The 23,311-nt window shown below is 60.8% G+C and overlaps 1 protein-coding gene across 1 annotated transcript in view; it reads left to right on the top strand.

The window, feature by feature from the left end:
• Nucleotides 1-18,618, top strand: part of LOC114506602 (uncharacterized protein C18orf63-like) — a 42,913-nt gene extending 24,295 nt beyond the window's left edge. Inside the window, 7 exon segments of the mRNA XM_028524362.2 lie at nucleotides 5,383-5,519; nucleotides 5,632-5,789; nucleotides 6,067-6,127; nucleotides 8,891-9,014; nucleotides 11,779-11,952; nucleotides 13,376-13,472; nucleotides 18,469-18,618. Of these exon segments, the coding sequence (XP_028380163.1) occupies nucleotides 5,383-5,519; nucleotides 5,632-5,789; nucleotides 6,067-6,127; nucleotides 8,891-9,014; nucleotides 11,779-11,952; nucleotides 13,376-13,472; nucleotides 18,469-18,618 (901 nt within the window).
• Nucleotides 18,619-23,311: the final 4,693 nt, after the last annotated feature.

Raw genomic sequence — 23,311 nt, 5'->3', positions numbered from 1 at the left:
GTGGGCAGGGGGTGGGGGGGGGCCTTCCTGCTTCTCCTCAGAGTCCCTCGAGCACCACTCAGCTGGTTCGGGCCGGGGCCGGCCCGGGGGTCTTCCCGGTTTACAGCGCCGGGAACTCTTTGAGAAGCCGGTGTCACTTCTCTCGGTTCTCCGCAGAAGGCCCTGTCCTCCCAGAGACCATGGTCGAGGCTTCTGGGGTCTATCTGGTGTCGACATGTGTTACCCCAACCATCCCCAGGCCGTAGGATTGCTCTGTAGGTGGTGAAGCCACAGAGCTGGAGACCCTCCGAGCTCCCACAGCCCATGTGACGTCCACCTCCCCAGACCCCCACGAGGCTCGGGGTGCTTGCCGCAGCGCCGGCATACACTGGCCTCCCTGGTTGCGACCTAGCCTTCAGTGGCTTCTCTGTGAAACAAAGAACTTCTATGTGTTGCAAAACTGAGCAACTCTGTTTCCCAGAGCAATAAATCCAGCCTGCCCTTTGCCTCCTAAGAGCTGGTTTTAGTACTTTATAAACGGATGAAGCAAAGGGAAGTCGATTTAGTCACATTCCTCTTTAACCAGATTTACCCCGTTTCATTACTTGGCTGCCTACTCCTGCTCTGCGTCCCCAAGGAAAGGGCTGGATGAAACTGAGAATAAAAGCAACATAAAGTAGGATATTCAATACTCCAGGTTGCACACACCCAGCCGGGTCCCACGATGATCGAATTTAGCCTAGTTAGCCTGATGTCAAGTGCATTTCAGCCCCGGGGGCAATGAGAAGCAGAAGGCTGGTTCTGCCTCCCCAGAAATCACGTATGTAGAAACACACGGCTCTGTGTGTCCCCGCCACGCAGGAACACTGACACCCAGCAGGCAGGCTCTCCTCCGGCAGGTCCCGGAATATTGTGTGTGACCCACCAACGTGACAAAGACTGTGTCGGGCCGAGGACAGCGTCGGCCCAGTGTGTCCCTCTGGACACTCACGTGCTACCTGCAGCGTCTCTGCCCGTGGGGCCCTCGGAAAGGACACACAGTTCCACCTGCAGGTTGGAGACTGTGACATTTCCGACAGGTGGCTCCATTTAGACTAAATCTCCCCAAACTCTTCAGCTTCAACAGGAGTGTCTCACGGTTTGGATGAGCCTCCAAGGTGAGGAGCTCTGTGCAAGCCAGGAGAAGGAACCTTCAGACGCTGAAAGTTGATTCTGCACCGAGGCTGGGTAGTTTCTTCCCAGGGCAGGGGAGAGTCCAATTCCGACTCAGACGGGCCCATGTTGCCTGCACTGGTTTTAATTAACCAGCGATTCCGCTGGGCAGTACGGGGGTTGACCAGATGTCCTCGGAAGGCTCCTGCTAACCTGCCCGTTTGGGGCTGAAAGAAAGAGACCTTGGCCAGCGGGGCCAGTCGCTTAACAGTGAGGAAGTCGGGATACGGGGAGTTAATGCAGTTCACACCCGTGTTATAATTACGAAAAAAATAGTTATGTTCCTTCATAGTCCTGTTTACTCTTAAAACACCTTTTTGTGAAACATATGAGTTAAAAAGAGTTTATTGAGTATATATGTGCAACATAATAAAGAATAAAAGTGAAACAAAGACCTTTCCCCTCCAGTCTCACCGCTCCTGCTCGTGCACCCTGGGCAGGGGGTTTGAACGCCGTGCGCAGCGAGGCGATGCCGTTTGGAGTCTTTCGTGGCTTCCTGCCTTCGGTCAGCGGTGTGTCTGAGGTTCGACCGCGCTGCTGCTGTCCACTGGGCCGACCCACTTCCCTTTCCAGACCCACTCCCGCGGTGCGAACCTGCCACAATGTAGCCGTTCCACGGTGGGGCGAGTTGGGATTATTTCCTAGCGGCATCTTTGTTTATTTGTGTTGATTGTTTCCCACACGACTTGCACGTGCACGGGTTCCTTGGACTCTAGAGGTGATGTGTAGGGAGAAAGAACTTTAAATTGGAAAAGTTCTCTCCTTTTGAGGACTTTCCGAGCCAAGTCCGGAAAGGTGGGAAGGAGGGTTGCGTGAACATTTCCTAAAAGGGAAATGCACACCTGTGTTTCCCGTACAAACGCTTCCGGAAGGAAATGAATCAGAACTTGAGCAGTGGCTACTCTCTGTGTCATTCTGGGTGATTCCTGCCTTTCATGCACTCTTGTTAAATGTCCAAACAGCACAGTGAACATGAATTATTCGTTTTATTTTTAAAAACAGATGGAGCGAGGCAACCATTTCCTTTTGCTTGATAGATGCAAAGATGTCACAGGAGTGATGCTGTTTAGAAACCCATGTTGGTGTCCCTCGTTTAGCCTCACCTGCTTCTCTTCCCCATGACATTAAGCTGTTTCACTCTGACACATGCCGAACTGTGGCTGATGCTTCCCAGGGCACTGGGCGGTCACCCACATGCCGTGCGATAGCCCCACCAGAAAGCATGACAGGCACCCTGCCAGGGAACTTCACCCAGTGATTTCCTGATAGGAAGGTGACGGAATGGGAGGCCCCGGAGGGAATCCCAATAACTCACTGGACTGAGAAACTGCAGTTTCAAGCACCTGAAGCCCCGGAGAGGACCACAGTTTTCTCGATGGGGAGTCCTTACGTAACCCCTGGAGGCAGGGCGAGTACGTGCCTGGCAGAGGCCACACGGGTCCCCAAATAGAAGGCAGGCCTGTGGTGACGTTGGAAAGGCAGGGAGTGCCAGGAAACAGCCAGTGTTGACCACAAGCTGTAACCCAAAAGTCCTGAGCTCGCCAACCTAGAACCACAAACTCAGTGGTCATACTTCCACTAAAACAGGCTTTCGTTTATGTGCAAACTGTTTACTTAGCACCTACTACATGCCAGGAACTGTGCTGGGGCCCAGATACACCGTGTCGGGCACGGGAGATCCAACAGTCCCTGCTCCTGCAGTCCAGGGGGAGGAGAGGTTACAAGACCAGTTGTGACAAGGCGCTCGATGCAACCACAGAAAGAGGGTGGGGAGGACACCAAGGAAGCTCCAGCAGGAGCAGAGCTCCCGGGAAGCAGAGGGGTACGTGGGTGCTCCCGTGGGTGGGACCTAGCAGTGTGGGCCAGAGGTGGAAGGGTGGTCGAGGCAGAGGAGACTGCGGGAGGAGACTCAGAAGGCGCAGTAACCAAGGAGCGAGAGGAGGTCAGCAGGGCCATGCAGAGGGACAGGAGGAACCGGAGATTTGGGGCTGGAGGAAGGCAAGGCGGGGGACAGGGATCGGTTAGGAGGCTGCGTTAGCACGAGGGAGAGGAGTAAACTAAGGAACCCGTAGGGAGGAAAGCCAGCAGGACTCATGATTAACCGATGAGGTCAAGCTCAGGTCATCGGCCTTGAACCTAAGTCTTCCTCTTGTCTACTCTAAGCTCTCAGTGCTACAAATGTCCCTCAACGCTCGGCTTTAGCTGTTCCCACAACTTTGACGTGTTGCATTTGCACCTCCGTCCCGTTTAAAATACCTTCAGATTTCTATTTAGAAGCCTGTTTCATTTCCAAATACTTGCGCTGTTTCCAGATACCTTTCTAGTATCGCTTTCCCGTTTAAGTCCCGTTGGCCATTCCCCTTGGCCACTCATTTTTAATTTACTGGGACCTCTTTGATAGCCTGGGCCCCAGCCCAGCGGTGCGCCACCCCCAGCCCAGCAGATGAGTTCCCCCTTCTCATCTGCCCTCACCTGGCCTTACCTGGGTTTTCTGTCTTCTCCCTCTCTGTCTCGGCCGATGGTCTCTCATCCAGGTGAGGTCTGCATGGATCCCGTGTTGTCTGGGGGTCGTTTCTCGGCCCTGCCCATGAGGATTACGCACCCGCTCACGGAATAAGCAACGAAGCGTGGGCACACTGTAGCCCGCACCCATATTTGGGAAGGAAAACTCCTGTAAGGAGGCACGATCTGTCTGCAGAATGCGACTCCAACCACAGTAATTACAGCCTTTGCAGGATCGGGCCGAGGAGGTCAGCTCCCGGGAGCCAGAGCCACATGGTGTCACACATCCTCTTCCCGGCAGAGGGTCCCTCCCCCCAGGGAGGGGGGGTGGCTTCCCAGAAGCAGCAGCCACTCGGCCCCAAAGACAAATCCACCCTCATCGCTTACGGGGCAGGACAGGGCAGGACCTTTAAAATTGGAACTTTTTTTGATTCCTCGCTTCATTAAGGGTGTATACTATATATTTATATTTATATAGTATACATCCTAATAATTTCTATCTAATTACAATTTTCATGTCATTTTAACCATCTATTATATATGTACACGTGTGTGTGTGTGTGTGTGTGTGTGAGAAATCTTGGCACCCAGTCTCACCCAGGACCACCGTGCATCATGCTGCTGTTCAGCGAGGAAGAGAAATACAAATCAAGCCGGGAATTGTGGGTGCTGCTTTGCTCCCCGTAAGCTGTTAGAACATACATACAAGTAATGCCCGGGGGGGCCGTGGGCGCCTGCTGGTACCTCGCGCCCGCTCACAACCCCCCCTCCTCCTGATTACAATGCAGTCCGGGGAGAGGTGGTTCAACTTAGTGCTTCCCGCCCGGGGGGTCCCGGTACGCGTTGGGACCCGGGTCCTGCCCGTCGGAGAGAGAGAGCCGGGACCCTCTGAGATGGGGGCGGAGGCACCTGCGGGGGCACCGCACGGGCCCTGCCCGGGAACCGGCGGTGGGAGGGGCCGCTGGGAGGCGCGGGCGAGGATGCTCTGGAGCCGGTGGTCTGGGTCCCGGCAGTCTGCGCCGGGACTGCACACGTCCCGGGGACTTGAGCAGACTCTCCGGGGAAGGAAACACGGAGAAGCGTTGTCCGGTCGTCCCGAGCCCTGTGCTGTGCAAGAGGAAAGGGGGGGGGGGGGGCGGGTACAGCACGGGTGTGAAACGGGGGACGGGCGGTGCGGTGGCCGCCCGCAGCTTGAACGTGGAGCAGCCCGAGGGGATGTTCCGCTCTCTTGGGAAGGTCCGTCCGCCTCGGGCGCGCACCGCCAGGTCCGCCCACGCTGCCGCACCGAGCACTGCAGCCACGTCCGTCCCGCATCGTCTCTCTGACGGGCACGGGCCACCCCCACGCCCCGCGTGGCTGCCGACCCCGGGCAGAGCTCAGCCTCTCTCCGATGACCACTCACCGCTCTCCACGGACGACCAGCCCCGCACGTGTATCGCCATCCAGCTGCCGCCAGCAGCCGGTGGGCGCGTGCCCCCAGCCGCAGTCCCGGAGGGCTCCTGCTCAGGCCTTCCCGTGGGCGATCGTTACCTAAGAGTCACGGCCAGCCCGGCTCACAGCTCCAAGTTCTTGATTCCAGGTGGCATTCCTCCCTTACTGGTTCCCCCACCTCTGCCCCCCCCCCAACCCCGCCTTCCTGCTGAGCAGCCCTCGGCCGGGGCTCAGCCAGGCTGTCCCGTGTCCCCATAGGCCCGTGCTGGTCGTCGTCCCACGGAAGAGCACATCAGCCAACGCGGGCAAGGGCCACCCGGACGCAGCCCCAGCTCCCCAGGTGCAGGCGGGGCGCCCTCGCTCCGGACGGCGACAAACGAGGACCGACTTCCTCCGTGAGGCCACAAAGGCCGTGCTCGTCAGACACCAAGGGAGGCTCCAAGTGCACTCAGTTTCCCGGCAAGAAGCTGAGCTGCCACTTCTTGAGAAGACCCCATCTCACTTCAGGACCAGACCTGGACGCCAGCGCAACCCGAAGAGACTGTGGAAACTGTGGGCCAGCGGCCGCTTCCGCCCAGGGCTCAGACGGCACGACCAAGGGCAGGAGGGGGCAGTTCCTACAGGGCCGGCCGCCAGCCGCCCAGGGGCTGCCGGACTGGAAGTCGGTTTGCAAACCCACTGCAGGCAGGAGGCCCAGCTCAGGGCGGCCAGACGTGCATGCCAGACGTATTGATTGGGCACCTTGTCGTGTGGCTGGTCTGGGACACAGGGACAAGGCTCCCTTGGGCCCTCCCCTCAGAGTGAAGGGTCCGGCAGCCCTGGGCCTGCATGCAGCTTGCAACACCCCTGGGGTTGGTGGGGGCTTGTGCCTGGGGGGGACCACTGGGACTTGAGTCACCCCATGCCACCACCCCACTGAGACATCCCCCCCTCCCCGTTCAGTCCTGGAGCTCTGAGGACTTCCTGCAGACCAGCCGGGCGGAAGGAGGACAGAACCGAGCTCGTGAGAAGTGAAGGAAGGAGGGAGACCGAGACTCTAACACTCAGTGTCTTCTCCTTCTCGGCCTCGCATGACGGTCCCCTGGCTCCCCGCCTCTGGGCAGCGTCCGGAGGGACATGGCAGACTGCTCGGTCGACCAGCCGGGCTCCCGGGGGACACAGGGGGTCCTTGGGATTCCAGTTCACGCGTCGTGGTCTCGGGTTTCCCCGCCGGAAACACCGCAGTTAATACATCACCGTCACCAGCTCGGCACTCACGTGGTTGCTAATGTTTAGTGTAATTTCCCATTTCCCTGGCACCTGGGGCAGTGAGGCGCCGGGGAAACAACGGTTAGCGAGCACGTGTGCCTCAGAGCCCCCGGCGACCGGAGAAGCTCTTTCAACGCCTGTGAGGTGCTTTACCTCTCAGTGCGCCACCCTGCGACCCCGTGAGCAGGGACTCTCACTGCCCAGGAGAGTGAGCTGGGCCGTTCCCACCAGTCTGGCCGGGCTGGGTGTTCAGTCCCGTCCCCCTGCGTCTGTTGTGCAAAGCTCACGGGCGCCCTTGCTCGGCACAAAGCTGGGCCTGAACCCGGTGTCCACCAGGGGTCACCCTCACAGCAGAGGGTCCCCCCCCACCCAGGAGACGCAGGATGCAGACCGTGTGCAGCACTCGTATTGCATCTCTCTGCGTGGTGGGTCCCCGCGCCCTCATCTCCCTGTGTGGCGCTCAGAGAGCCCTGGCTGCAGGGTCAGTGCTGTTCTGGTCAGTGACAGCCGGTGGCCCCGGCGGCGGCCTTGAGGCCTCCTTGCAGACCCAGGAAGCCCAAGGCAATGAATGCCCGCCCCTTAGGCCTGCTCCCCCCCAAAGGGACGTGTTGCTAATCCTGGGGTTTCCTGTATCTGCAGGGGCGGGGAAGGTGGGCGGGGGGGGGTCCCCGTTCTGGAATCTCCCCGACCTGGGAGCCAACCCCGCAGATGGCCTGCGCCTGCAGAGGATGGGCTGGGACCCCCCTTGCTCCCAGGTTCCCAGGCGGAGTGGCTGGGGCTGGTCCCGGGGCCAGGGCCCCCTGAGACGTGTGCGAGCAGCCGTCGGCTCCGGCGGCCTCCGGCAGGCGTGCAAGCGTCACGGGGCTTCTGTCGGGGCTCCCTGGGTCGCCGGGCTGGAGCTGCCGTGTGTGAGCAGTCCTACACACCCGCGTGTTTTCTGTTTGCCGGGTTAGAGTGATTAAGCAAAATTATTTAAGGGGGGAAAGAAAAACCTTTGAGGTCCAAAGAGACTATGAACTGCATTGGGTTTTGGTTTTGAAGAAAGCTCCTCGGCTTTGAAACTGTCCCCTCCCGGGCGGAAGGGGGTCCACGCCTTCCTGCGGGGGTCTCCGGCTACCCGAGCAACTGCTGTCTTTCTGCTGCCTAATCGTAACACCCCCGTGTCCTGAACCGCCGCTGAGCTTATCTCGTCTCTGCAGCCCCAGAAGTATATGTGAGGGCTGCCTCCTGAGGGCAGGAGGATCGGAGGGACATTCAAGAGCCCAGTGAAAAGGGGGGAAAACCGGCCGCTGTAGGAGACCGTTCTGCGTGGCGTGGGCCCAGCTCCCACTAGGAGATGCACAGGACCCACGCCCACGGATAGGTCCTCCTGTGGGGAATCAGGCCTGCAATGCGCCCAGGCCACTTTGAGTCTTGCTCTTGCTAAAAAACTCCCTCACCTTGAACTGAGGACATTTACTACAAAGTAACTTCCTAAAATCCATGCTAAACCTTCCAGGGATGAGTGTAACTGGTTCAACCACTTTTGCCTTTTCATTTGCAAATATCCCTCTCCTGTGATGTGATTAGCGGCCTGGGCTCCTTTGTTTTCTGTAAAAGGTGACCACCTACAGCGAACCTGGGCAGAGTAAAGGAGGACCATCATGGAATGGGGGAGAAACCCAATAAAGGCCTGTCACAGTGGAGGCCAAGGCTTTTGCTCCCCTGGAGAGAAAAGCCACGCTGTCCCTTTTCCTCCACCGGACTCGGCAGTCCGTGTGAATGTCTCGTTTCATCCATAACGACACGGACACTGTGGGCCGGAGTCTGCGTCACACGCCACGGGTGCCGGAACCATCTGACGGCCCGGCACCTTTCTGGGCTTCCGAGAAGCCGTTCCCCAGGGCCCCCCCCCCCCCCCCCGCCCCGAACTGCCTCTGCCCGCAGCTGCCTGGGGGAGATGCCGCAGCCCTTCCCTTCCCGCTCCTCTGGACAGTTAGGGGGGTTTCTTCTCCCCACCAAAAACTGAAAGTGAAGTGGAAGGTGGAAGCAGACCGTGGAGGAGTCTGGGTAAAGACCAAAGACGGCGAAGAGGGCCTGCGGTCTCCCCGCAGACAGGCGACCGCGGTTCTGCCGGGAAAGTCGCGGTGAGGGAGGCTCCTTTCTGTCTGACTCTGTTCCCGCTGGACCCGCCACCGGGCACTGGGTGCGGTGCCCACGGTGGATTTGGGGGGTGGGCAGGACTAGGGTCTCCCTGTGCGCGGGGCAGGGGACGGGAGACAGAACAATGCCCCCCCCCCCATGCCACTGTCCTCGTCCCCGGGAACTGAGTGTGGCCTCCTGTGGCGTAGGGTGCTCTGCAGGCATGGTTGCCTGGGGTCCCAGAAGGGACCCCACCTGGGACATCTGCGTGGGGCCAGTGCAAGCACAAGGGCCCCCCTGAGGGCAGGAGAGAGGCAGGAGAGTCGGGGGAGGAGACCTGAGGACGGGGCAGGTGGGAGGGGGATCTGACTGCGGTTGGGCGCCTGTGGCCTTGAAGACGGAGTGGACAGCCGGGAGCCCGGCGAGTGGGTGGCCCGGAGAAGCCCCCAGAAGAGGCTGGGACCGGATATCCCCCTGGAGGCCCCGGGAGACAGCCACCCTCCCACACGGCTTCAGAGGTGGTGAGCCTGGGTGGGTTCGGGCCGTGAGGTGCGTGGTGATTCGCTGCTGCAGCAGCACTGGGGGGGGGGGGGGGCGAGAACATGTGACTCAACCTGAACCCCCGCCCAGCCCTGGAGTAGGGCCGGGCTTCTGTGCACAGCGCGGGAGCCCCACCCGAGGGGAAGGCTTTCGCCGTCGCATGCCCGGGCCCTTCACCCCGCTGCTGACCGCCAGTCTCTGGGGACTCACAGGGCCTGTGGCCAAGCCAGACAGACTGAATTCCACGGCCATTCTCCCCCAGCACCTCTCAGGGCCCCCCTCACAGTATCGGTGGGCTCTGAGAACGGCTCTGCAGCAGACAGACAGACACACAGACAGACACCTGGGTTCTCCGTGGGGCTCGGCAGCCAGGCCGCCCGGCGCCCATGCGCAGGGAGCTGGGTGGGGGCAGGGTTTACCAGCAGGGGACCCTCTCCCTCCAGTGGCGTCCCGCTGCACGCGGGCCAGCCCTGCAGGAAGCAGCGGGAACAAAAGACGTTGATTTAAAGCCTTTCACTGCAGGAGCCAGAAATAACTGCCCCGGAGGCCTGGGCCGGCGCCAACACAAGCACCGAGCAAAGCCCACGGGAGGGCGTGCGGCCTGGGCAGGCGCGGGCGTCGAGGCTGGTGGCTCTCGCCCGAGGTCGGTCCTCCCCGGCCCGCACCCCGTTTGGAGGGAAACCAAGACGGAGGGGTATACAGCCCCCCCCCCCCAAGTGCAGGTCAAGAGGGCGGAAGCACTCCCAGGGGCGCAGAGCGGGGCCTGGGTTCGGCCAGGCTCCTTGCCTGGAGAGGGAATATCACCCATCCCGGCTGTGGAGGCAGCAGTGGGGGGACGCGGCCACAGAAAAGGGGACCGGGTGTCCTGGAGCCGAACTCTCCCCACCGCCCATTCGGACCCCGCGCCTGCCGGTGGCCCAGGTCTCTGCTGACTCTTGTCCACCCGTGCGTGACCCGGAGGGAGGGGTGTGCTCTGCCCGTGCGCCCGGGTCCCACGGGCAGAAGCTTCTCGCCCCCACTCCCGGAGGAGCCCCCCCGACTCCCCGGAAAATGTCTCATCCCAGCTCGGAGCTGAGTGTGGGGACGGAGCAGGGGACGGGTCCCCTGCGGTCTGGGCTCCCCCCTTCCTGCCGGCGGGGGCGGAGTTCTGAGAGCCCTGCGGGCCACCGCAGCTCCCACACGGCTCTGTCCCGGTCCTCAGCGGTGGCCTTGAGCTCCCCCCAACCCGGCTCTGGGATCTGCAGCCAGGGTCTGAACTTCCAAATGCGTTGTCGTCTCGTGGAGTTTTTTTTTTTACGTGTCTGGAGCGGGGCCACTGTGTCGTTAGTTTAAGGAAAGGGCTCCCACGTCAGCTCCCGCATCCACCCCGTCCTGTTGACTAACAGTCTGAGATCGAGGGACAGAATTCTCAATTAATTTTCAATTAGTAGCACAGCCGAGTCCAGCTGATTGCAGACACCCACGGACGCTGTCCGAGCCCCAGCGGATCCCCCGTCAGCCCCTGAGGAAGGACAGCCTCTCGTCTCCTCGGGGTCCCCGCGCCTGGCACCCGCCAGGCCCCCTGAGCACCCGGCAAGAGGAGCTGCTCCCTGCTCAGGCCTCACAGACATCCCTGCCGGGTCTCACGGCTTCCGGAGCAGGTGTGCTCCCCCCGGCCCCCACTTAAACACACAGCGAGAGTAAGTCACGGGCCCAAGGCCACGCAGCTGGAACAGGCAAAGCTGGGCCTGTCCTGGCCGAGGTCTGTCCCCGGCCAGAGCCCACGCACTCTGGAGCCCTCCCGATGTCCGCTGGACGGAGGGGCGTGGAAGAAGGGACAGGGCCCACTCAGCTCGGCCTCCGTGGTGGGACAGACAAGTGGGTGGCAGCCGAGTGGACACTGACTTTGATTCCGGTGAGGACGTCTTGTGCCAGTCAGAGCAGCCGAGCGGGCCTAGGGGCCGGTCTGAGCCGCTGGGCGCTGGGAGGGTCAGGTGTTGACTTGACACACCCCGGGGGCGGGGGTGTTGGCAGGGGGAGGAATTTCAGCCACCACCGCGGAGCTGAGCCAGGAGACTAGCTCACTTTCGGTCCTTTCTACCCTGGGTTCTGGGATTCTCGCAAAAGCTGTTTTCACATCCATTCAGGGCCTGCCATTCACCGGACTATAATGCCTCCTTTGATCTAATTGATGACCCAGATAGCTGTAACTGCCTCTCCGCGGGTGGCCCATGCACTGTGTGTGTGGGGGTGGGGAATCCAGTTTCTGCTGGGCATTCTCTCCACGGGGGGCCAGGCATGGAGGCCCCCCAGGTTCAGGACAAAGGAGATCTTTGGCGGGTGGGACCCCAGGCTGTCCCCCAGACCGGCCAGGGAGCGGAGGGGAGTGGAACTGAGGAGGAGAGGGAGAAAGGGGAGAAGCGGGGGAAGGGGCTGGGGAGGGCAGGAAGGAGAGCAAGGCTTTGAAAGTGTTTTGCAGCAATTGATTCTTGTCGCCTCCCGCCGGCACCTCTGCAGAGGGAGCGCACTGGGCACCAGGTGCCTTCACCTGACGGCCCTGCCCTTCTGGGCCCCGGTCTCGTCCCTCCGCTCCCCCCAGGGCCTCGCCACGGGGAATACTCTCCTGCCAGTCAGGAACCCCATCTCAGCGGCCCTCCCCTTGGGCATCCGGACCCCAGAGAGGGCAGTGGGCGAAGCACGAGCAGAAAGCAACGCCAGGCAGGTAACAGCTCCCAAAAGGCCACCTTTGCTGCCTGTCTCCTGTAGGACTCTGAAGGAACAGAGCTGGAATTATGAAGAAGTGGCTGTCGATGCTGCCATTGTTACCACAGCCCCCTGGCACCTGCATTTCTCCAGAGCCCCAGGACGCCGGGCTCACATCCGCCCCGAGCACAGGTGTGTCAGACACCAGGCGCACCTGCCGCGGGAGGAAGGCGGGAGGTGAGGCTGTGGGTCCGGCCCAGACAGAGGCTGTCCTCCCTGGATCTGCACAAGGAAGGAGGCTCCGAGGGTTAGCCTTTTAAAGAGGAGGCTCTGAATGGCTGTGTCCCCTGAAAAATCCATCGGTTGAAACCTCCCCCCCAAGGTGATGGCGTTAGGAGGTGAGGAGGACACGGGGGAGGCGCCCTCATGAAGGAAGGGGATCCCCAGGAGCTCCCTGTCCCTTCCTCCGCCGTGTGAGGACAGCGCAGAGGACCTGTGACCCGGGAGGGCCCCCCCCAGGACAGTGAGTCTGCCGGCACGTGGGTCTGGGCCTCCGGGCCTCCAGGACCGGGGGGGAGGGAGGTGTGCGAGGTTCACAGGCCCGGGTCTGGGGGCTGCGGACCGGCCGCCAGAACGCAGGCGGACGGACGGGCGGCGTTTCCTCCTCACGGACGTCACTCATCTTCCGACGCAGGGATGCCTGTCTCCAGCCCCTTAAACCCCCACAGCTCCCTGTGCCCAGCGAGCCCGAGGCCCCGGCAACCACATCAGCGGGTCCGAGTCACCCCGGCCCCAGCACAGACAGAGAGACAGATGGCGGGCACGAGACGGGCGTCCTCCCCTTCTGGCTCTGGGGAGAGAGAGAGAGAGACACGGCGTGTGCTCTCGTTACCCTCCCACCTGTGACCAAGGAGTCCGGACGGGAGCCCCTTCCAGGCCACGGGGTTTCCTAGAGAAATAGGCCCAGGCCAGGCGAGGGCCACAGAACGGCCCCTGGGGTCAGGGTCTCCTTGGCCTTCGCTGCCCAGGGCTGGCGTGGTTCCTCGAGGGAAGGGCCAGGCCTCCTGGTCGCAGCGAGAGCCACAGGGTCGTGCCGGGCAGCCGGGTCCCCACGCGGCATGCGGCCCATCCCGGCGCTCGAGGAGCCGGGGCTGAAGTGGACGGGAACGGAGGGTGACCGCTCCGGGAACGCTGGCCCTCGCGGACGTCAAGGGCGTGGCAACGGCAGCAGGCTCGCCGCTCTGAGGACGCGGGTGGGGCTCGCCGGTGTGCCACAGGCTCCGTTCCGTACGTCGTCATCGTACTGTGACCACGCGGCGCAGCCCCGCATTTCTGCAGGTGAGGCTGCCCTGGGAGTGGGCGGGGCCTCCCGCAGGCCGAGCCCCGCCCCCCTCGGCCCGCACGTCCTCCTCAGCCAAGCAGACGGCCTTCGTCCGAGCCCTCCAGGCCCTTCTCCGCAGGCTGCAAATAACCCGGCAGCATTGCACCCCCCCCCGGCCTCTGCTCCTCCCTGACTCTGCTTGGCTTGGACGGGGCCCAGGCCCGGAGCCTCTCCCCGGTGTTGTCGTTGGGGTCCGGCCACGGGCCTACTTTCTAGATAAAACCCGGGAGCGTGGGGCCAGGACGCCGGAGCAAGACTCTCTCCCTCCTCCTCCTCCAGGCCTGGAGCCCAGCAGCCGGTCCCCAGCGAGGCCCCGGCCGAGGCCACGGGCAGTGCAGCGGCTGGAGACAGGGCCCGGCGCCCGGCCCCCCGCAGCGTCAGAGCCTGTGGAGTGGGGGGTGCCCCCCACCCCGCGATGCCTGTGCTGCACAGTTTGGGGTGAAATGAGGGTGCTCACGCCAGCGTGCGGTGCAGGGATGACCACCACCAGCGCAGCCGTGGGGCACGTTCGAGTGGCCAGTCCTCCGCGGACGAGTCAAGTGCTGGGGGCCACAGAGTCGTGAGATCACGGCCGCCGTCTCCCTGCTCCCGGACAGCACTGACCGGGGAAACGCAGTCCCCCTGTCCAGCCCCGCCCCCGGCCTTCCCGGGCACGCCCCCTTGACGCCAGGCCCTGTGCAGCGTTGGGGGCAGCGTTGGGGGCGGACCACCGCCAGCCCTGGGCCCTGGCTCCCTACCAGGTCCTGTGCTCAGGACCACTCTCAGGGGCGACCGTATCTGATCCCGGGGGGGAAACTGAGGCACACATAGCGACGTGATTTGAACCCACCTGCACACTCCAGCACCAGGCTTCCTCACCTGCAGTCCCCGATGAAGTTCAAGAGCTCAATCCCTCGAAACCTAGGAGCAGAAACGGAGCTGGGAGAGCTGGTGATTCCTTCAAGGCTAACCTGGCAGCCAGCAGCAGCCTGGGGGGTGGGGGGATCTGCCAGCGCTCAGCACTGCGACCCCGCCCCACGGCCACAGGGTCGGTAAGCGACCCCCTCTGCTCTACGGGAGGGACCCGGGTTCCGCCGGCGGGGGCGGGAGGGACGCAGCCTTCCGGCCACGCACACACCCATCCTTCGGGCACCTCCCCTCCCAAGACAAACACTGAGGGTTTCTTGAGATCCCGCCCCACTCCCCAGGGGCCCCGCTGCGATAACCTCCCCCAGCCCGGGAGAGAAAGGGCACATTCCCACACTCAGCCGGGCTCAGCCTCTCGGCTTTCAATCAGCCCCGAGCGTCAGCAACGCGAGGCAGTTTTTCATCGTAAGTGACTTTATTTAGTGTCAGAGACAAAAAACATTGTTACTCACTTACCGCTTGAAGGGAAAGAATGTCTCTTAGAAACAGTTATTTAAATGCAGGGACTTTCTATTCATAACCTTGAGGCACTTGTGAAAAAAATCCTCGCTTCCTTCCAGCCCCACCAGAAAGGCCTTGTCGACAGGCAGGCTCTCGGTGATTTGCCGCCCGCGGGCCTCCGTGCTAACATCCCCAGCTGCTCCGCTCAGCGGCCCTCTCCCTGTGTCCGCTCGGCCAGGCCTTGCCTCTGCAGGCGGAAAGGGCTTCTCGGAGCAGAGTGGTTTAGGTTAAAAGGACAAAATAAACAGAGTGAAAATGGAGTGTTTCCTTCAGGGAACGTGACAGCTCCTTGTGGAAGTGACCTTGCCGTGCAGGTTGCAGCCACGATGGTAATAACTAACATGTGGCTACAGGTGTCTGTTCCCAAAACGCCCCCCCACCGCCCGGTGCTGGGAGCCAGGGTGAGTCTTCCCCTCCCCCCGAGACAGGGCCCTGGTGCTCGCTCGCCCCTGCTCCCCCACTGCGCCCCGGGCTGTGCTTCCTCAGAACCGTTTGGGGGTCCCTAAACGCTGGCTGACGGAGCAGCTGGGCCCCCCCGCTCAGGCCCCCAGCTCTCCTCCCCATCACACAGATGCTCACTGCCTGTGCAGCTGGCTGAGGGCACACGCAGGAGATCAGTGAGCTTGTGGAATGCCTGCGCGGTCACCCACTCCTGCTGACCCTGCGGTGGGCTGACCAGGGAGCCCTCCCCGCAGGTCCGTGTCCTAAAGCCAGGAACCCGGGAATGCTTTCTCAACCAAAAGGACTTTGCGGGTGTGATCAGATGAAGGACCTCGAGTCGGGGGGATTATCCTGGGTTACCTGGAGGTCCTGCATGTCGTCACGAGTGTCCTTATGAGAGGGGAGCAGGTGGATGGACATGAGGCCACGGCACAGGGGGAGGGGATGTGACACCCAGACAGAAGGGAGGGGTGGGGCCACCAGCCAAGGAGCTCGGCAGCCACTGCAGCTGGAGGAAGTGTAAGGAGGGGTCCTCCCAGAGCCCTGCCCCCATGGACTCCTGCTGGGCAACAGTGACCTTGGACGTGTGGCCTCCAGAATGATGGGGGAGTACATGTGTGTTGCCTCAGCCACGAGCCTTTTAGTAAGTCACCACGGCAGCTGCGGGAAAGGAACGGGGGCGCACCCCACAGCAGTTCAACTCCTGGGGTGCAGACTGTGCACTGTGCAGGGCCGTCCTCGGAACTGGGGTTCAGTCTGCAGGCTGCAGGGTGTTCGGCAGAGGGGAGGGCAGAGCCTGCCTCAGCTTAATAGTCTACAGTTGCCCCCCCCCCCCCCCGTCCCCAGCCGCTACCAAGAACGACACCAAAGTCACTTCAAACAGACTGGCACTGGTTTCCAGAGACGTCGCACTGGATTTTTTTTTTTTTTTTTGGACTGACATTTGGCAAAGCCGCCTGGTGGAGCATCAGGGTCACGTGGGAAGCTGGGAAGCTTGGGAAAAGCGGATTCCAGAGACGCCCCCAGTCGTCTGACTCGGGAGGCCAGGGACCGAGGAGGCTGCCCTTGTCTCGACCAGAAAGTCTCGGGCTCAGGCCGCCCAGGGGCTCCTCAGACGCCCTCCAGGCTGTCGTCACGTCCCAGCAGTGCCCCCGCCTTCCCGGCCCACGGTACCTCTGCCCGCCACCCTCCTGGGTCGGAGAATGTGGAGGAGCCCACCACTCACTCTGCGCACCCCCGCCTCTGGCTCTCCGGTGGGGGTGTCGATAACGGGGGAGGGAGACTGTGGCAACTGTACTTTCTGTGCAGCTTGGCTGCGGACCGAAAACTGCTCTTAAAAGCCAAGTCCGTATAATTTGTAAATGGCCTTCCTTGGCGGACGGAGAGCTGGGATGGTTCCATCCACAGCGGGAGCTCTGCGAGCTCACTAGCCCGTGGTGCTCGGGCGGGTGTTTGAATCCTTTTTACAGGCAACAAAGCAGGAAAATGGGGAGAGTGTTCTTGTGTTTTCAGAAGACGGTTGAATGGGGATTTGCTGAGCCAGTGTGGATCGGGGTCCCCTCAGGATTGTGTGGAGAGGGCCCCCACCTCCCTGTTCCCACATCATCTGCCTCAGCGACTCAAGGGACCCTCGGAAGCCCTTTGCAGACTGAGGCAGGCCGTGGTCCGCCCTCTCTGCCACTGCATTTTGCCACATGGAGTTCCAGGCACCCTCCTTCTGAGAGTGGGGGCCGTTCGCAGACTCGGGTTCCCCCCGTGGGTTAGGGAAGCCCACCCAGGGGTCCTCAGGTGTGCAGGCAGCAGCACCCACTTGGGGTGGTGGGGCGCTTTGCCACCCCCCACAAATGAGCGATAAACTCAGTCATGTCCCAGGAGCCTTCCAGAAGGATTTCGTCCCACCATTGTCGGCTTCACCATTTCTCACCGGCCGGCTTTTTCCGTTTCCCTTTCCCAACCCGTTTCTCTGGTGCCCCGCCCCCACCCCGCAGTGGGTCTTCTTGTATCGATCCCCATTTATTTCTTCCAAGGAATCAGGAGGTTGGATGTCAATTTCCATTTCCAAAGCTGGCGGCGACAGAGAAAAGTGCTTTCTTCAGGTCAATACTCCTCCTGGCTGGACTCGGAGCGATCAGTAATTACTGGTGTGTGATTTCACCGGGAAAACCCGGCCAACAGCCCGGCACTCTACCGGTATAAAGCAAACCGGTTTTCTCCAAGACAGGCTCCTCCAAGACAGGGAGGCCAGCCATGCGCCAAAGAAGCGGAAAGATGCCCCAGGTCACTGCTTCCCACCGTCGCTGCGCGCGGGCGCCCAGCCCCAGGGACTGGGTCCACCTGGCGGGGGTCCGGCGGCGGCCTGTTCTGCCCACGGTGCACGCACACCTCACCTTCCTCTGCGTGCTCTCCGGTGCAGGGCTGTGCCGGCCGGCTCAGCAGTTCACTCGGCCTTAGAAGTTACTCACAGTCAGCAACAAGGTTTCGGGGTGGTTCTACTCCTAATGCAAAATCCCTCCCCCCCGCACTGCCCCTCCCCCTCTGGTTTCCTCCCCAGAACTGTGGCCCCAGCTGGGGTCGCCCTGCTCTCCCGGGCTCCGCAGAGGGTGGCACCGGCCTCGCCGCTGCCTTCCCGCCCCCACCCTCCACGGCGCCCCCAGGAGGCTGAAGAAGGTTCTGCAGAAGGGTTCAGGACAGCGCTGAGGGGGCCACCAGTGGAAGAGGGGGGAGGTTTGTCAGCGCTGTCAGACGATGGCACCGCCTCCTCGGGCCCGAGGGGGAGAGCCGGGAAGAGCCTTCGCCCCTCTGTCACCCGCACAGCTGCGGAATCCAGGGGGTACCCCGGTTGTCCCTGTGCCCCCACCACTGCCCCACTAGAGTTCGCCTTCAGGATATGCCCACGGGTGTCAGAGGGCCTGCCCGGCCTGGGGTGGCTCCCTCAGGGTCCTCTCCGCTCTTCCCTCCGAACATCGAGCTGGTTGCAACAGGTGTAGCACACGTGAGAAAATACACACACGTACATGCACATGCGTACACATGTGCACACACGCGTGCTCACACGCGCTCCCAAGTTCAGCCTCAGGGAGGAGCCAGAGGGGCAGAGCCGAGTGGAGGAACGCGCACACGCCTACGTCAGAGACGCAGCAGCTCGCAGGGTCACGTGCCGCCCGTGGGCCGTGCGCCTTCCGGGACCCGGGGCTCCGTGCGTCTGCTCGGGGCCCCGCCCACTGCCTGCCCCACCTTTTCAGGCCTGGCTTCCCTGGCCCTGCTGAGAATGAGACCTGGGCCCCTTTCTGGGCAGCCGCTCTCTCTGGGCCTGACGCTGCAGAGGCCTGGGAGGCTGGGCGGCGCGCTCTGCCGCGGGGGTGGGGGTGGGAGCGACGCGGGAGTGGGGTCACGCCTTCATTCTCTCACTGGTGCACGGACTGACGGTTTGCACCCTAAAGGACAGTTCTGTGACTGGGGGGGGGGGGGGGTGTCAGGGACGGCTTGGCTCCCTCCCCGCCCCTTCGCTGCCTCTCTCCCGGGAGCGCCGAGTGCTCTGCAGCTTCGGGGTGGACGGGCGCCGCCGGCGCGCTGAGCGAGGCTTGGCGGCCCCTCTGCGCGCGGTGTGCAGCCCCCGCGCTAACCGGAGACGCCTCTACCGGGAGCGTCCCCGCGCACGCTGTTTCCGCCGATAGCGCCGTCTCACTTAACGTCCTCTTTGCCACTCCTGTGCGGGCTCTCTCTCTTTTAAAGAAGCGCCTTCATTCGGAGGCGGACGGACAGGTGTGCGCGGGTGGATCTGGGGATTAGGGGCCGGCGACCAGCTGGGGGAGCAGTTCTTCCCTCCAAAGCTTGCACACCCCGGCTGTCTCCTTGCGGCAGGCGCCTGAACCTTCTGGCTCGCTGTGAGCTGAAAACGGCCTCTTGCTTCGGTCTTGGGGCTCACGCCAGAGAGGAGACGGCTGCACTGACCGCGTCCCTAGGGGATCTCGGGCCTGCGTGTCCCCAGGACAACGCACGTTAGAGCACGTTAGAGTTCATCCTGAGCCCCGTGGACCCGGGGCAGCAGCACAGGCAGCAGTCTTCGGAGCCGCTGGCCGGCGGACCTGAACATTAGCTACATTGTTGACCTCAAGTAGAAAGGTCTTCACCCACCCTGCCAGCAACTTTCCAAGCCACCATATGGCGCTTCCTGTCCGCTTCTGAGCCCCCTCCCCCATCCCCCACCCCCGCCTCAAATTCGGGCCCCCCGGGGGCTGTTACAGTCCCAGGAAGCTCAGGGGAGCGGAGCTGCACAGACAGCTGTGAGCAGAGGCGAGGGGCCAGGAGCAGACGGGTCTGCGTGCGTTTCCGGAGGCCGCCGCCCGCCAGCCAGCGCTGGAGCCCAGCACCCGGGCTCCGGCCCAGCTTCCTGGTCCAGAGGGGCCCCAGACGCAGTGCCGTGGCACACGCAGCCCGGGTTCATGCCTGGGAGGAAATCCGTCTTCTCCCGGGACCCCCGGCAGGAGGATCGAAACCCAAACCAGAGCAAGGCCGAGTCTCAGGGACCCCAACACCACGGTGGGGGGATTTCCCACCCACGTCTCACAGACCTGCTTTCTTCGGCCGCCACACGTGTGTTTTCTGCTGGCGTCTCCGAGTCCGAAGAGGACGCCTCGTGACTCCAGTGTCCTCCATGGGTCGAGGACATGCCATTGGTCTCCACTGATAGTTAGGCATATGGGCCGGGTGTCTTTAAAAAATAAATACGCCCTGACCGGTGCAGCTCGGTGGGTCGGGCGCCAGCCCACCAGGCAGAAGGGCGCAGGTTCAAAGCCCAGTCAGGGCACAGGCATGGGCTGCGCTTTGGTCTCCAGTCAGGGTGCACGTGAGAGGCAAGCGATCGATGTTTCTCTTTCACATTGATGTTTCTCTACCGCTCTCTCCCTCCCTTCCCTTTTCTCTAGGAGTAAATAAAATCTTTTAAAAAACAACAAAATGTCTTCAGAAAATTGCAAAGCCTATTTTAAAAGGCCATATCAGAAGTCAAGTTGAATTCCATGCAGCCAGCAAACAGGGGCGGGTCAAGGTGGGTCTGGGATCCTGAGAAAGGGTGCGGTAACTCACCAGTAAGGATGCAGGAACGAACTCTGCGACTCGCATGCTCACAGCGGTGAACCCCGTATTTGAGTAAACAGGGCCTTGAATTGCAAAGCGTTTCAAACAGCAGCAGTGGGTTCAAATAACGTAACTTTGTCTCAGGATGAGCATCGCCCCTCCCACAAACGCGAGGGTCGGAGTCTCGGAGGTGAGTTCCAAGTTCCGGGGAACGTGAGGCCCGCCCCCGGCACGGGAGCGAATGTTGGGGCGCCTCCCAGGCTGCTGGCGGGCAGGAGGCGCGGGTTTCAGGTGGGGGACGGCACTGCCCAGCCTCCCAACTCACAGAGGCGTCCTGTGCTGAGGGTCTGAGCAAAAATAACCTGGATTTTTATAGACTCGTATTTTTTCCCAAGCCCTTGGCCGGGAATCGTATTAAATGTAACAGTTCAAAATAAGTTTCCCTGGGAAACTCTGAAAACGCACTCTTGGAAGACTTTAAAAACATTGACTTTTAAAAATATATATTATTATTACTCATTTTCCATGACCCAAATGATTATTACAAAAAAAAAATCAGAAATATACAAAGCTGAAGAATACGATTTATGAAGCAAATACCCCTCTCTCAGAGAGAATCACAATCAGCAGGTTCGTGTGTAAGTCTCAGAGATTTACACACACGTTTTTGTGTGTATACACCCACGCACACAAACAGATGTGGTTTTTTCTTTAACAAAAAGTGACTTCTGTGCTAAGAGACATGATCTTAATTGCTCCTGCCACAGAAAAGAAATAATCACGTAATGGCCGCGAGGTGCCAGCTAATGCCGTGCCGCTGATCATATTGTAATACGAGGGAGACCCCCCAAAACTGGCATTTATTTATGAAAAGTCGTGTATTCGTCTCTACATGTTTCAACTTCAGTCCCCTCCCAAGCACTCTCCATCTGATGCAACGCACCTATCAAAACATTTTTTCCACTGCTCCAAGCACTTTTTAAACTTGTGAACTTTGATTCCTTTTACTGCTTCTGCCTTTTTTGGTCTCACCTCCTTCACATCAGCAAAGCATTTCCCTTAGAGGCCTTTTCTCACCCCGGGAAACAACCCAAAGTGTCCCTTGGGGTGAGATTGGGTGAACAGGGAGGGTGGGGCACAGGGGTCAGGGGTCATGCTATTTTTTGGTCAAAAACTGCTGAGCACTCAGCACAGTGTGGGCAGGTGTATTCGTAAATCACCCATCATGCAATGGGGCAAACAGAGTGAAAGAGTCTTCAAGAAAAATTCACTGAAGCCAAATGCAGCCTCTCACAACAACGCCAGCTGGTGCACGGATCCAGATGGGTTCCCAGAACACTCACCTAGCGGGGGAAGCCTGGACTATAAGCGGCCCACCCTCCAGAAGATAATTCCGATGTTTTTCAGGTCCCCCCTCACATATAAATGTACTGAGTCGATGTGGCGTGTACCTTAAACTTACAGAATGTCATATACACCAACCATAGTTCCAATTTTTTAAAGATTTTACCTATGTTTAGAGAGAAGGGAAGGGAGAGAAAAAGAGAAGGAGAGAAACCTTGATTTGAGAGAGAAACATCATCTATCAGTTGCCTCTCGTATGCGCCCTAAACAGGAACTGAACCTGTAACACAAGTTAGTTCCATTTTTTTAATAAGAAGATATTTGAACTATAATATAGCAATGGTAACATGTTGTTTTCACTCAACAGTTTATCGGTTTATCGGGGACACGGTTCCTGGTTTGGGGGGCTCGGGACGGCAATGCTGTGGGGCAGGGTGGGGTCAGGGGCTCTGGGCCCACAGGGCACAGGACAGGTGGGAGAATGGGGGCCTTCGCTGCCCGTGCCGGCCCGCACGTCACTGAGACGTTTCGGGAGTGACTTTGCCCCAGGCCAGGGACTTGTCCGGTTTCGTAAACGGCAACGGCCCTCTGGTGGAACTGGACCCCAACACGGGCTTTGACCCCAAACCCGGGTGAAGTGACTGCGACCCGACTGGAACCAACACTCCGTGGGGGGGGCGGGGGTGTCGGCACAGTGGGAACCTGTCCCGCCGTAAAAGGGAAGGACTGTTGGACACCTGCCAAACCACGGACGAGCCTGAGCACGTGACACTCAGCGACAGGAGCCGGACGCAGAGGGCAAATGCCACGTGGGCCACTTCCCCGAGGGACCCGGAGGGAGCACGTTCACAGAGACACAGAGCAGGAGGGAGGGGCCGGGGGCTGGGGGCGGGGGAGGAGCCAGTGCCTGCTGCGGACTGAGCTGCCACTGGCTGGGAAGATGAGAAAGATCTAGAAATGGGTGGTAGCAACGGTGGTACAACACACACTGTGGGTGCGCTCCATGCCCCCCGAACTGTGCACTCACACACGGTCAGCTTCATGTCAGATTTCACCAGGAGAGCCAGCGTGGAGTGCACGGCCTGGACTCTCCAAGGACAAGCCGCGCCACTCCACGCGGAGCTTGGCCTCCCCCTCCCTCGGGTGGGGCCGGAGAAACTGGCCCTTCGGAGAGACGAGAACCAGGTGGGCGTGCGGCCCGGCCCCCAGGGCGCAGAGCTCCACGAAACAACCAACAACCGTTCACAGAGCTCAGTAAATCGAATGGCTTGTAACACTTTTACTTTGCTTTCCTGGGACTGAAGCCCACAGCATATCGCTCTGGGAGGCGGGAGGGGCCCCGGGGCCCCCGGGGCCCCCTCAGACCCTCAGCCGCTGCAGGCGTGGCCGACCCCGTGCCCATTCCCGGGCACGCAGGACCCCCTTGGCCACCGCCCACCACACAGAGGTCGTGCCCTGTGGTGGCACCTCCAGAGGGGTCGCTTGGGCACCGGTTCCCCACCCGCAGGGAGGCTGCTGTGGGGTAACAGTGTTACATACTGACACAGCCCCGTGGGTTTATTGTATCCTATGAAGATATTGTTTCGCAAGGGTTTGGAAATTTCAAAAACAAAACAAAAAACCGAGCTTCACCGCAGAGAGTTTAAGAGCCCCACTGTGTGCGAGTGCAGGTCCCCAGGAGGATGGGAAAGTGGGGGCGTGTGTGCATGTGTGTGTGAGAGAGAGAGAGAGAGGTCAAACCCAGGGGAAAGGATAAAACTGTTCCTTTTCAGCAACAAAAACACCATTGTGTTGGGTAATTACATATTGCATAGTTTCCAGGATAAACGAAAACATTTGTTTCCATTTTGGTGGAAATGAGAACCAACCTCTTCTTCCCCTTCCGGAGCCAGCCCTGCGGCCTGGCCAGGGAGCTCCGGGCTGGGATTCCGGGGTCAGCCGGCCCGA

This window comes from Phyllostomus discolor, chromosome 9 (assembly GCF_004126475.2).
Source record: "Phyllostomus discolor isolate MPI-MPIP mPhyDis1 chromosome 9, mPhyDis1.pri.v3, whole genome shotgun sequence".
NCBI classification, from domain to species: domain Eukaryota; kingdom Metazoa; phylum Chordata; class Mammalia; order Chiroptera; family Phyllostomidae; genus Phyllostomus; species Phyllostomus discolor.
Note: the sequence above shows the minus strand (reverse complement) of the source record. Positions and strands in the feature narration are given on the sequence as shown.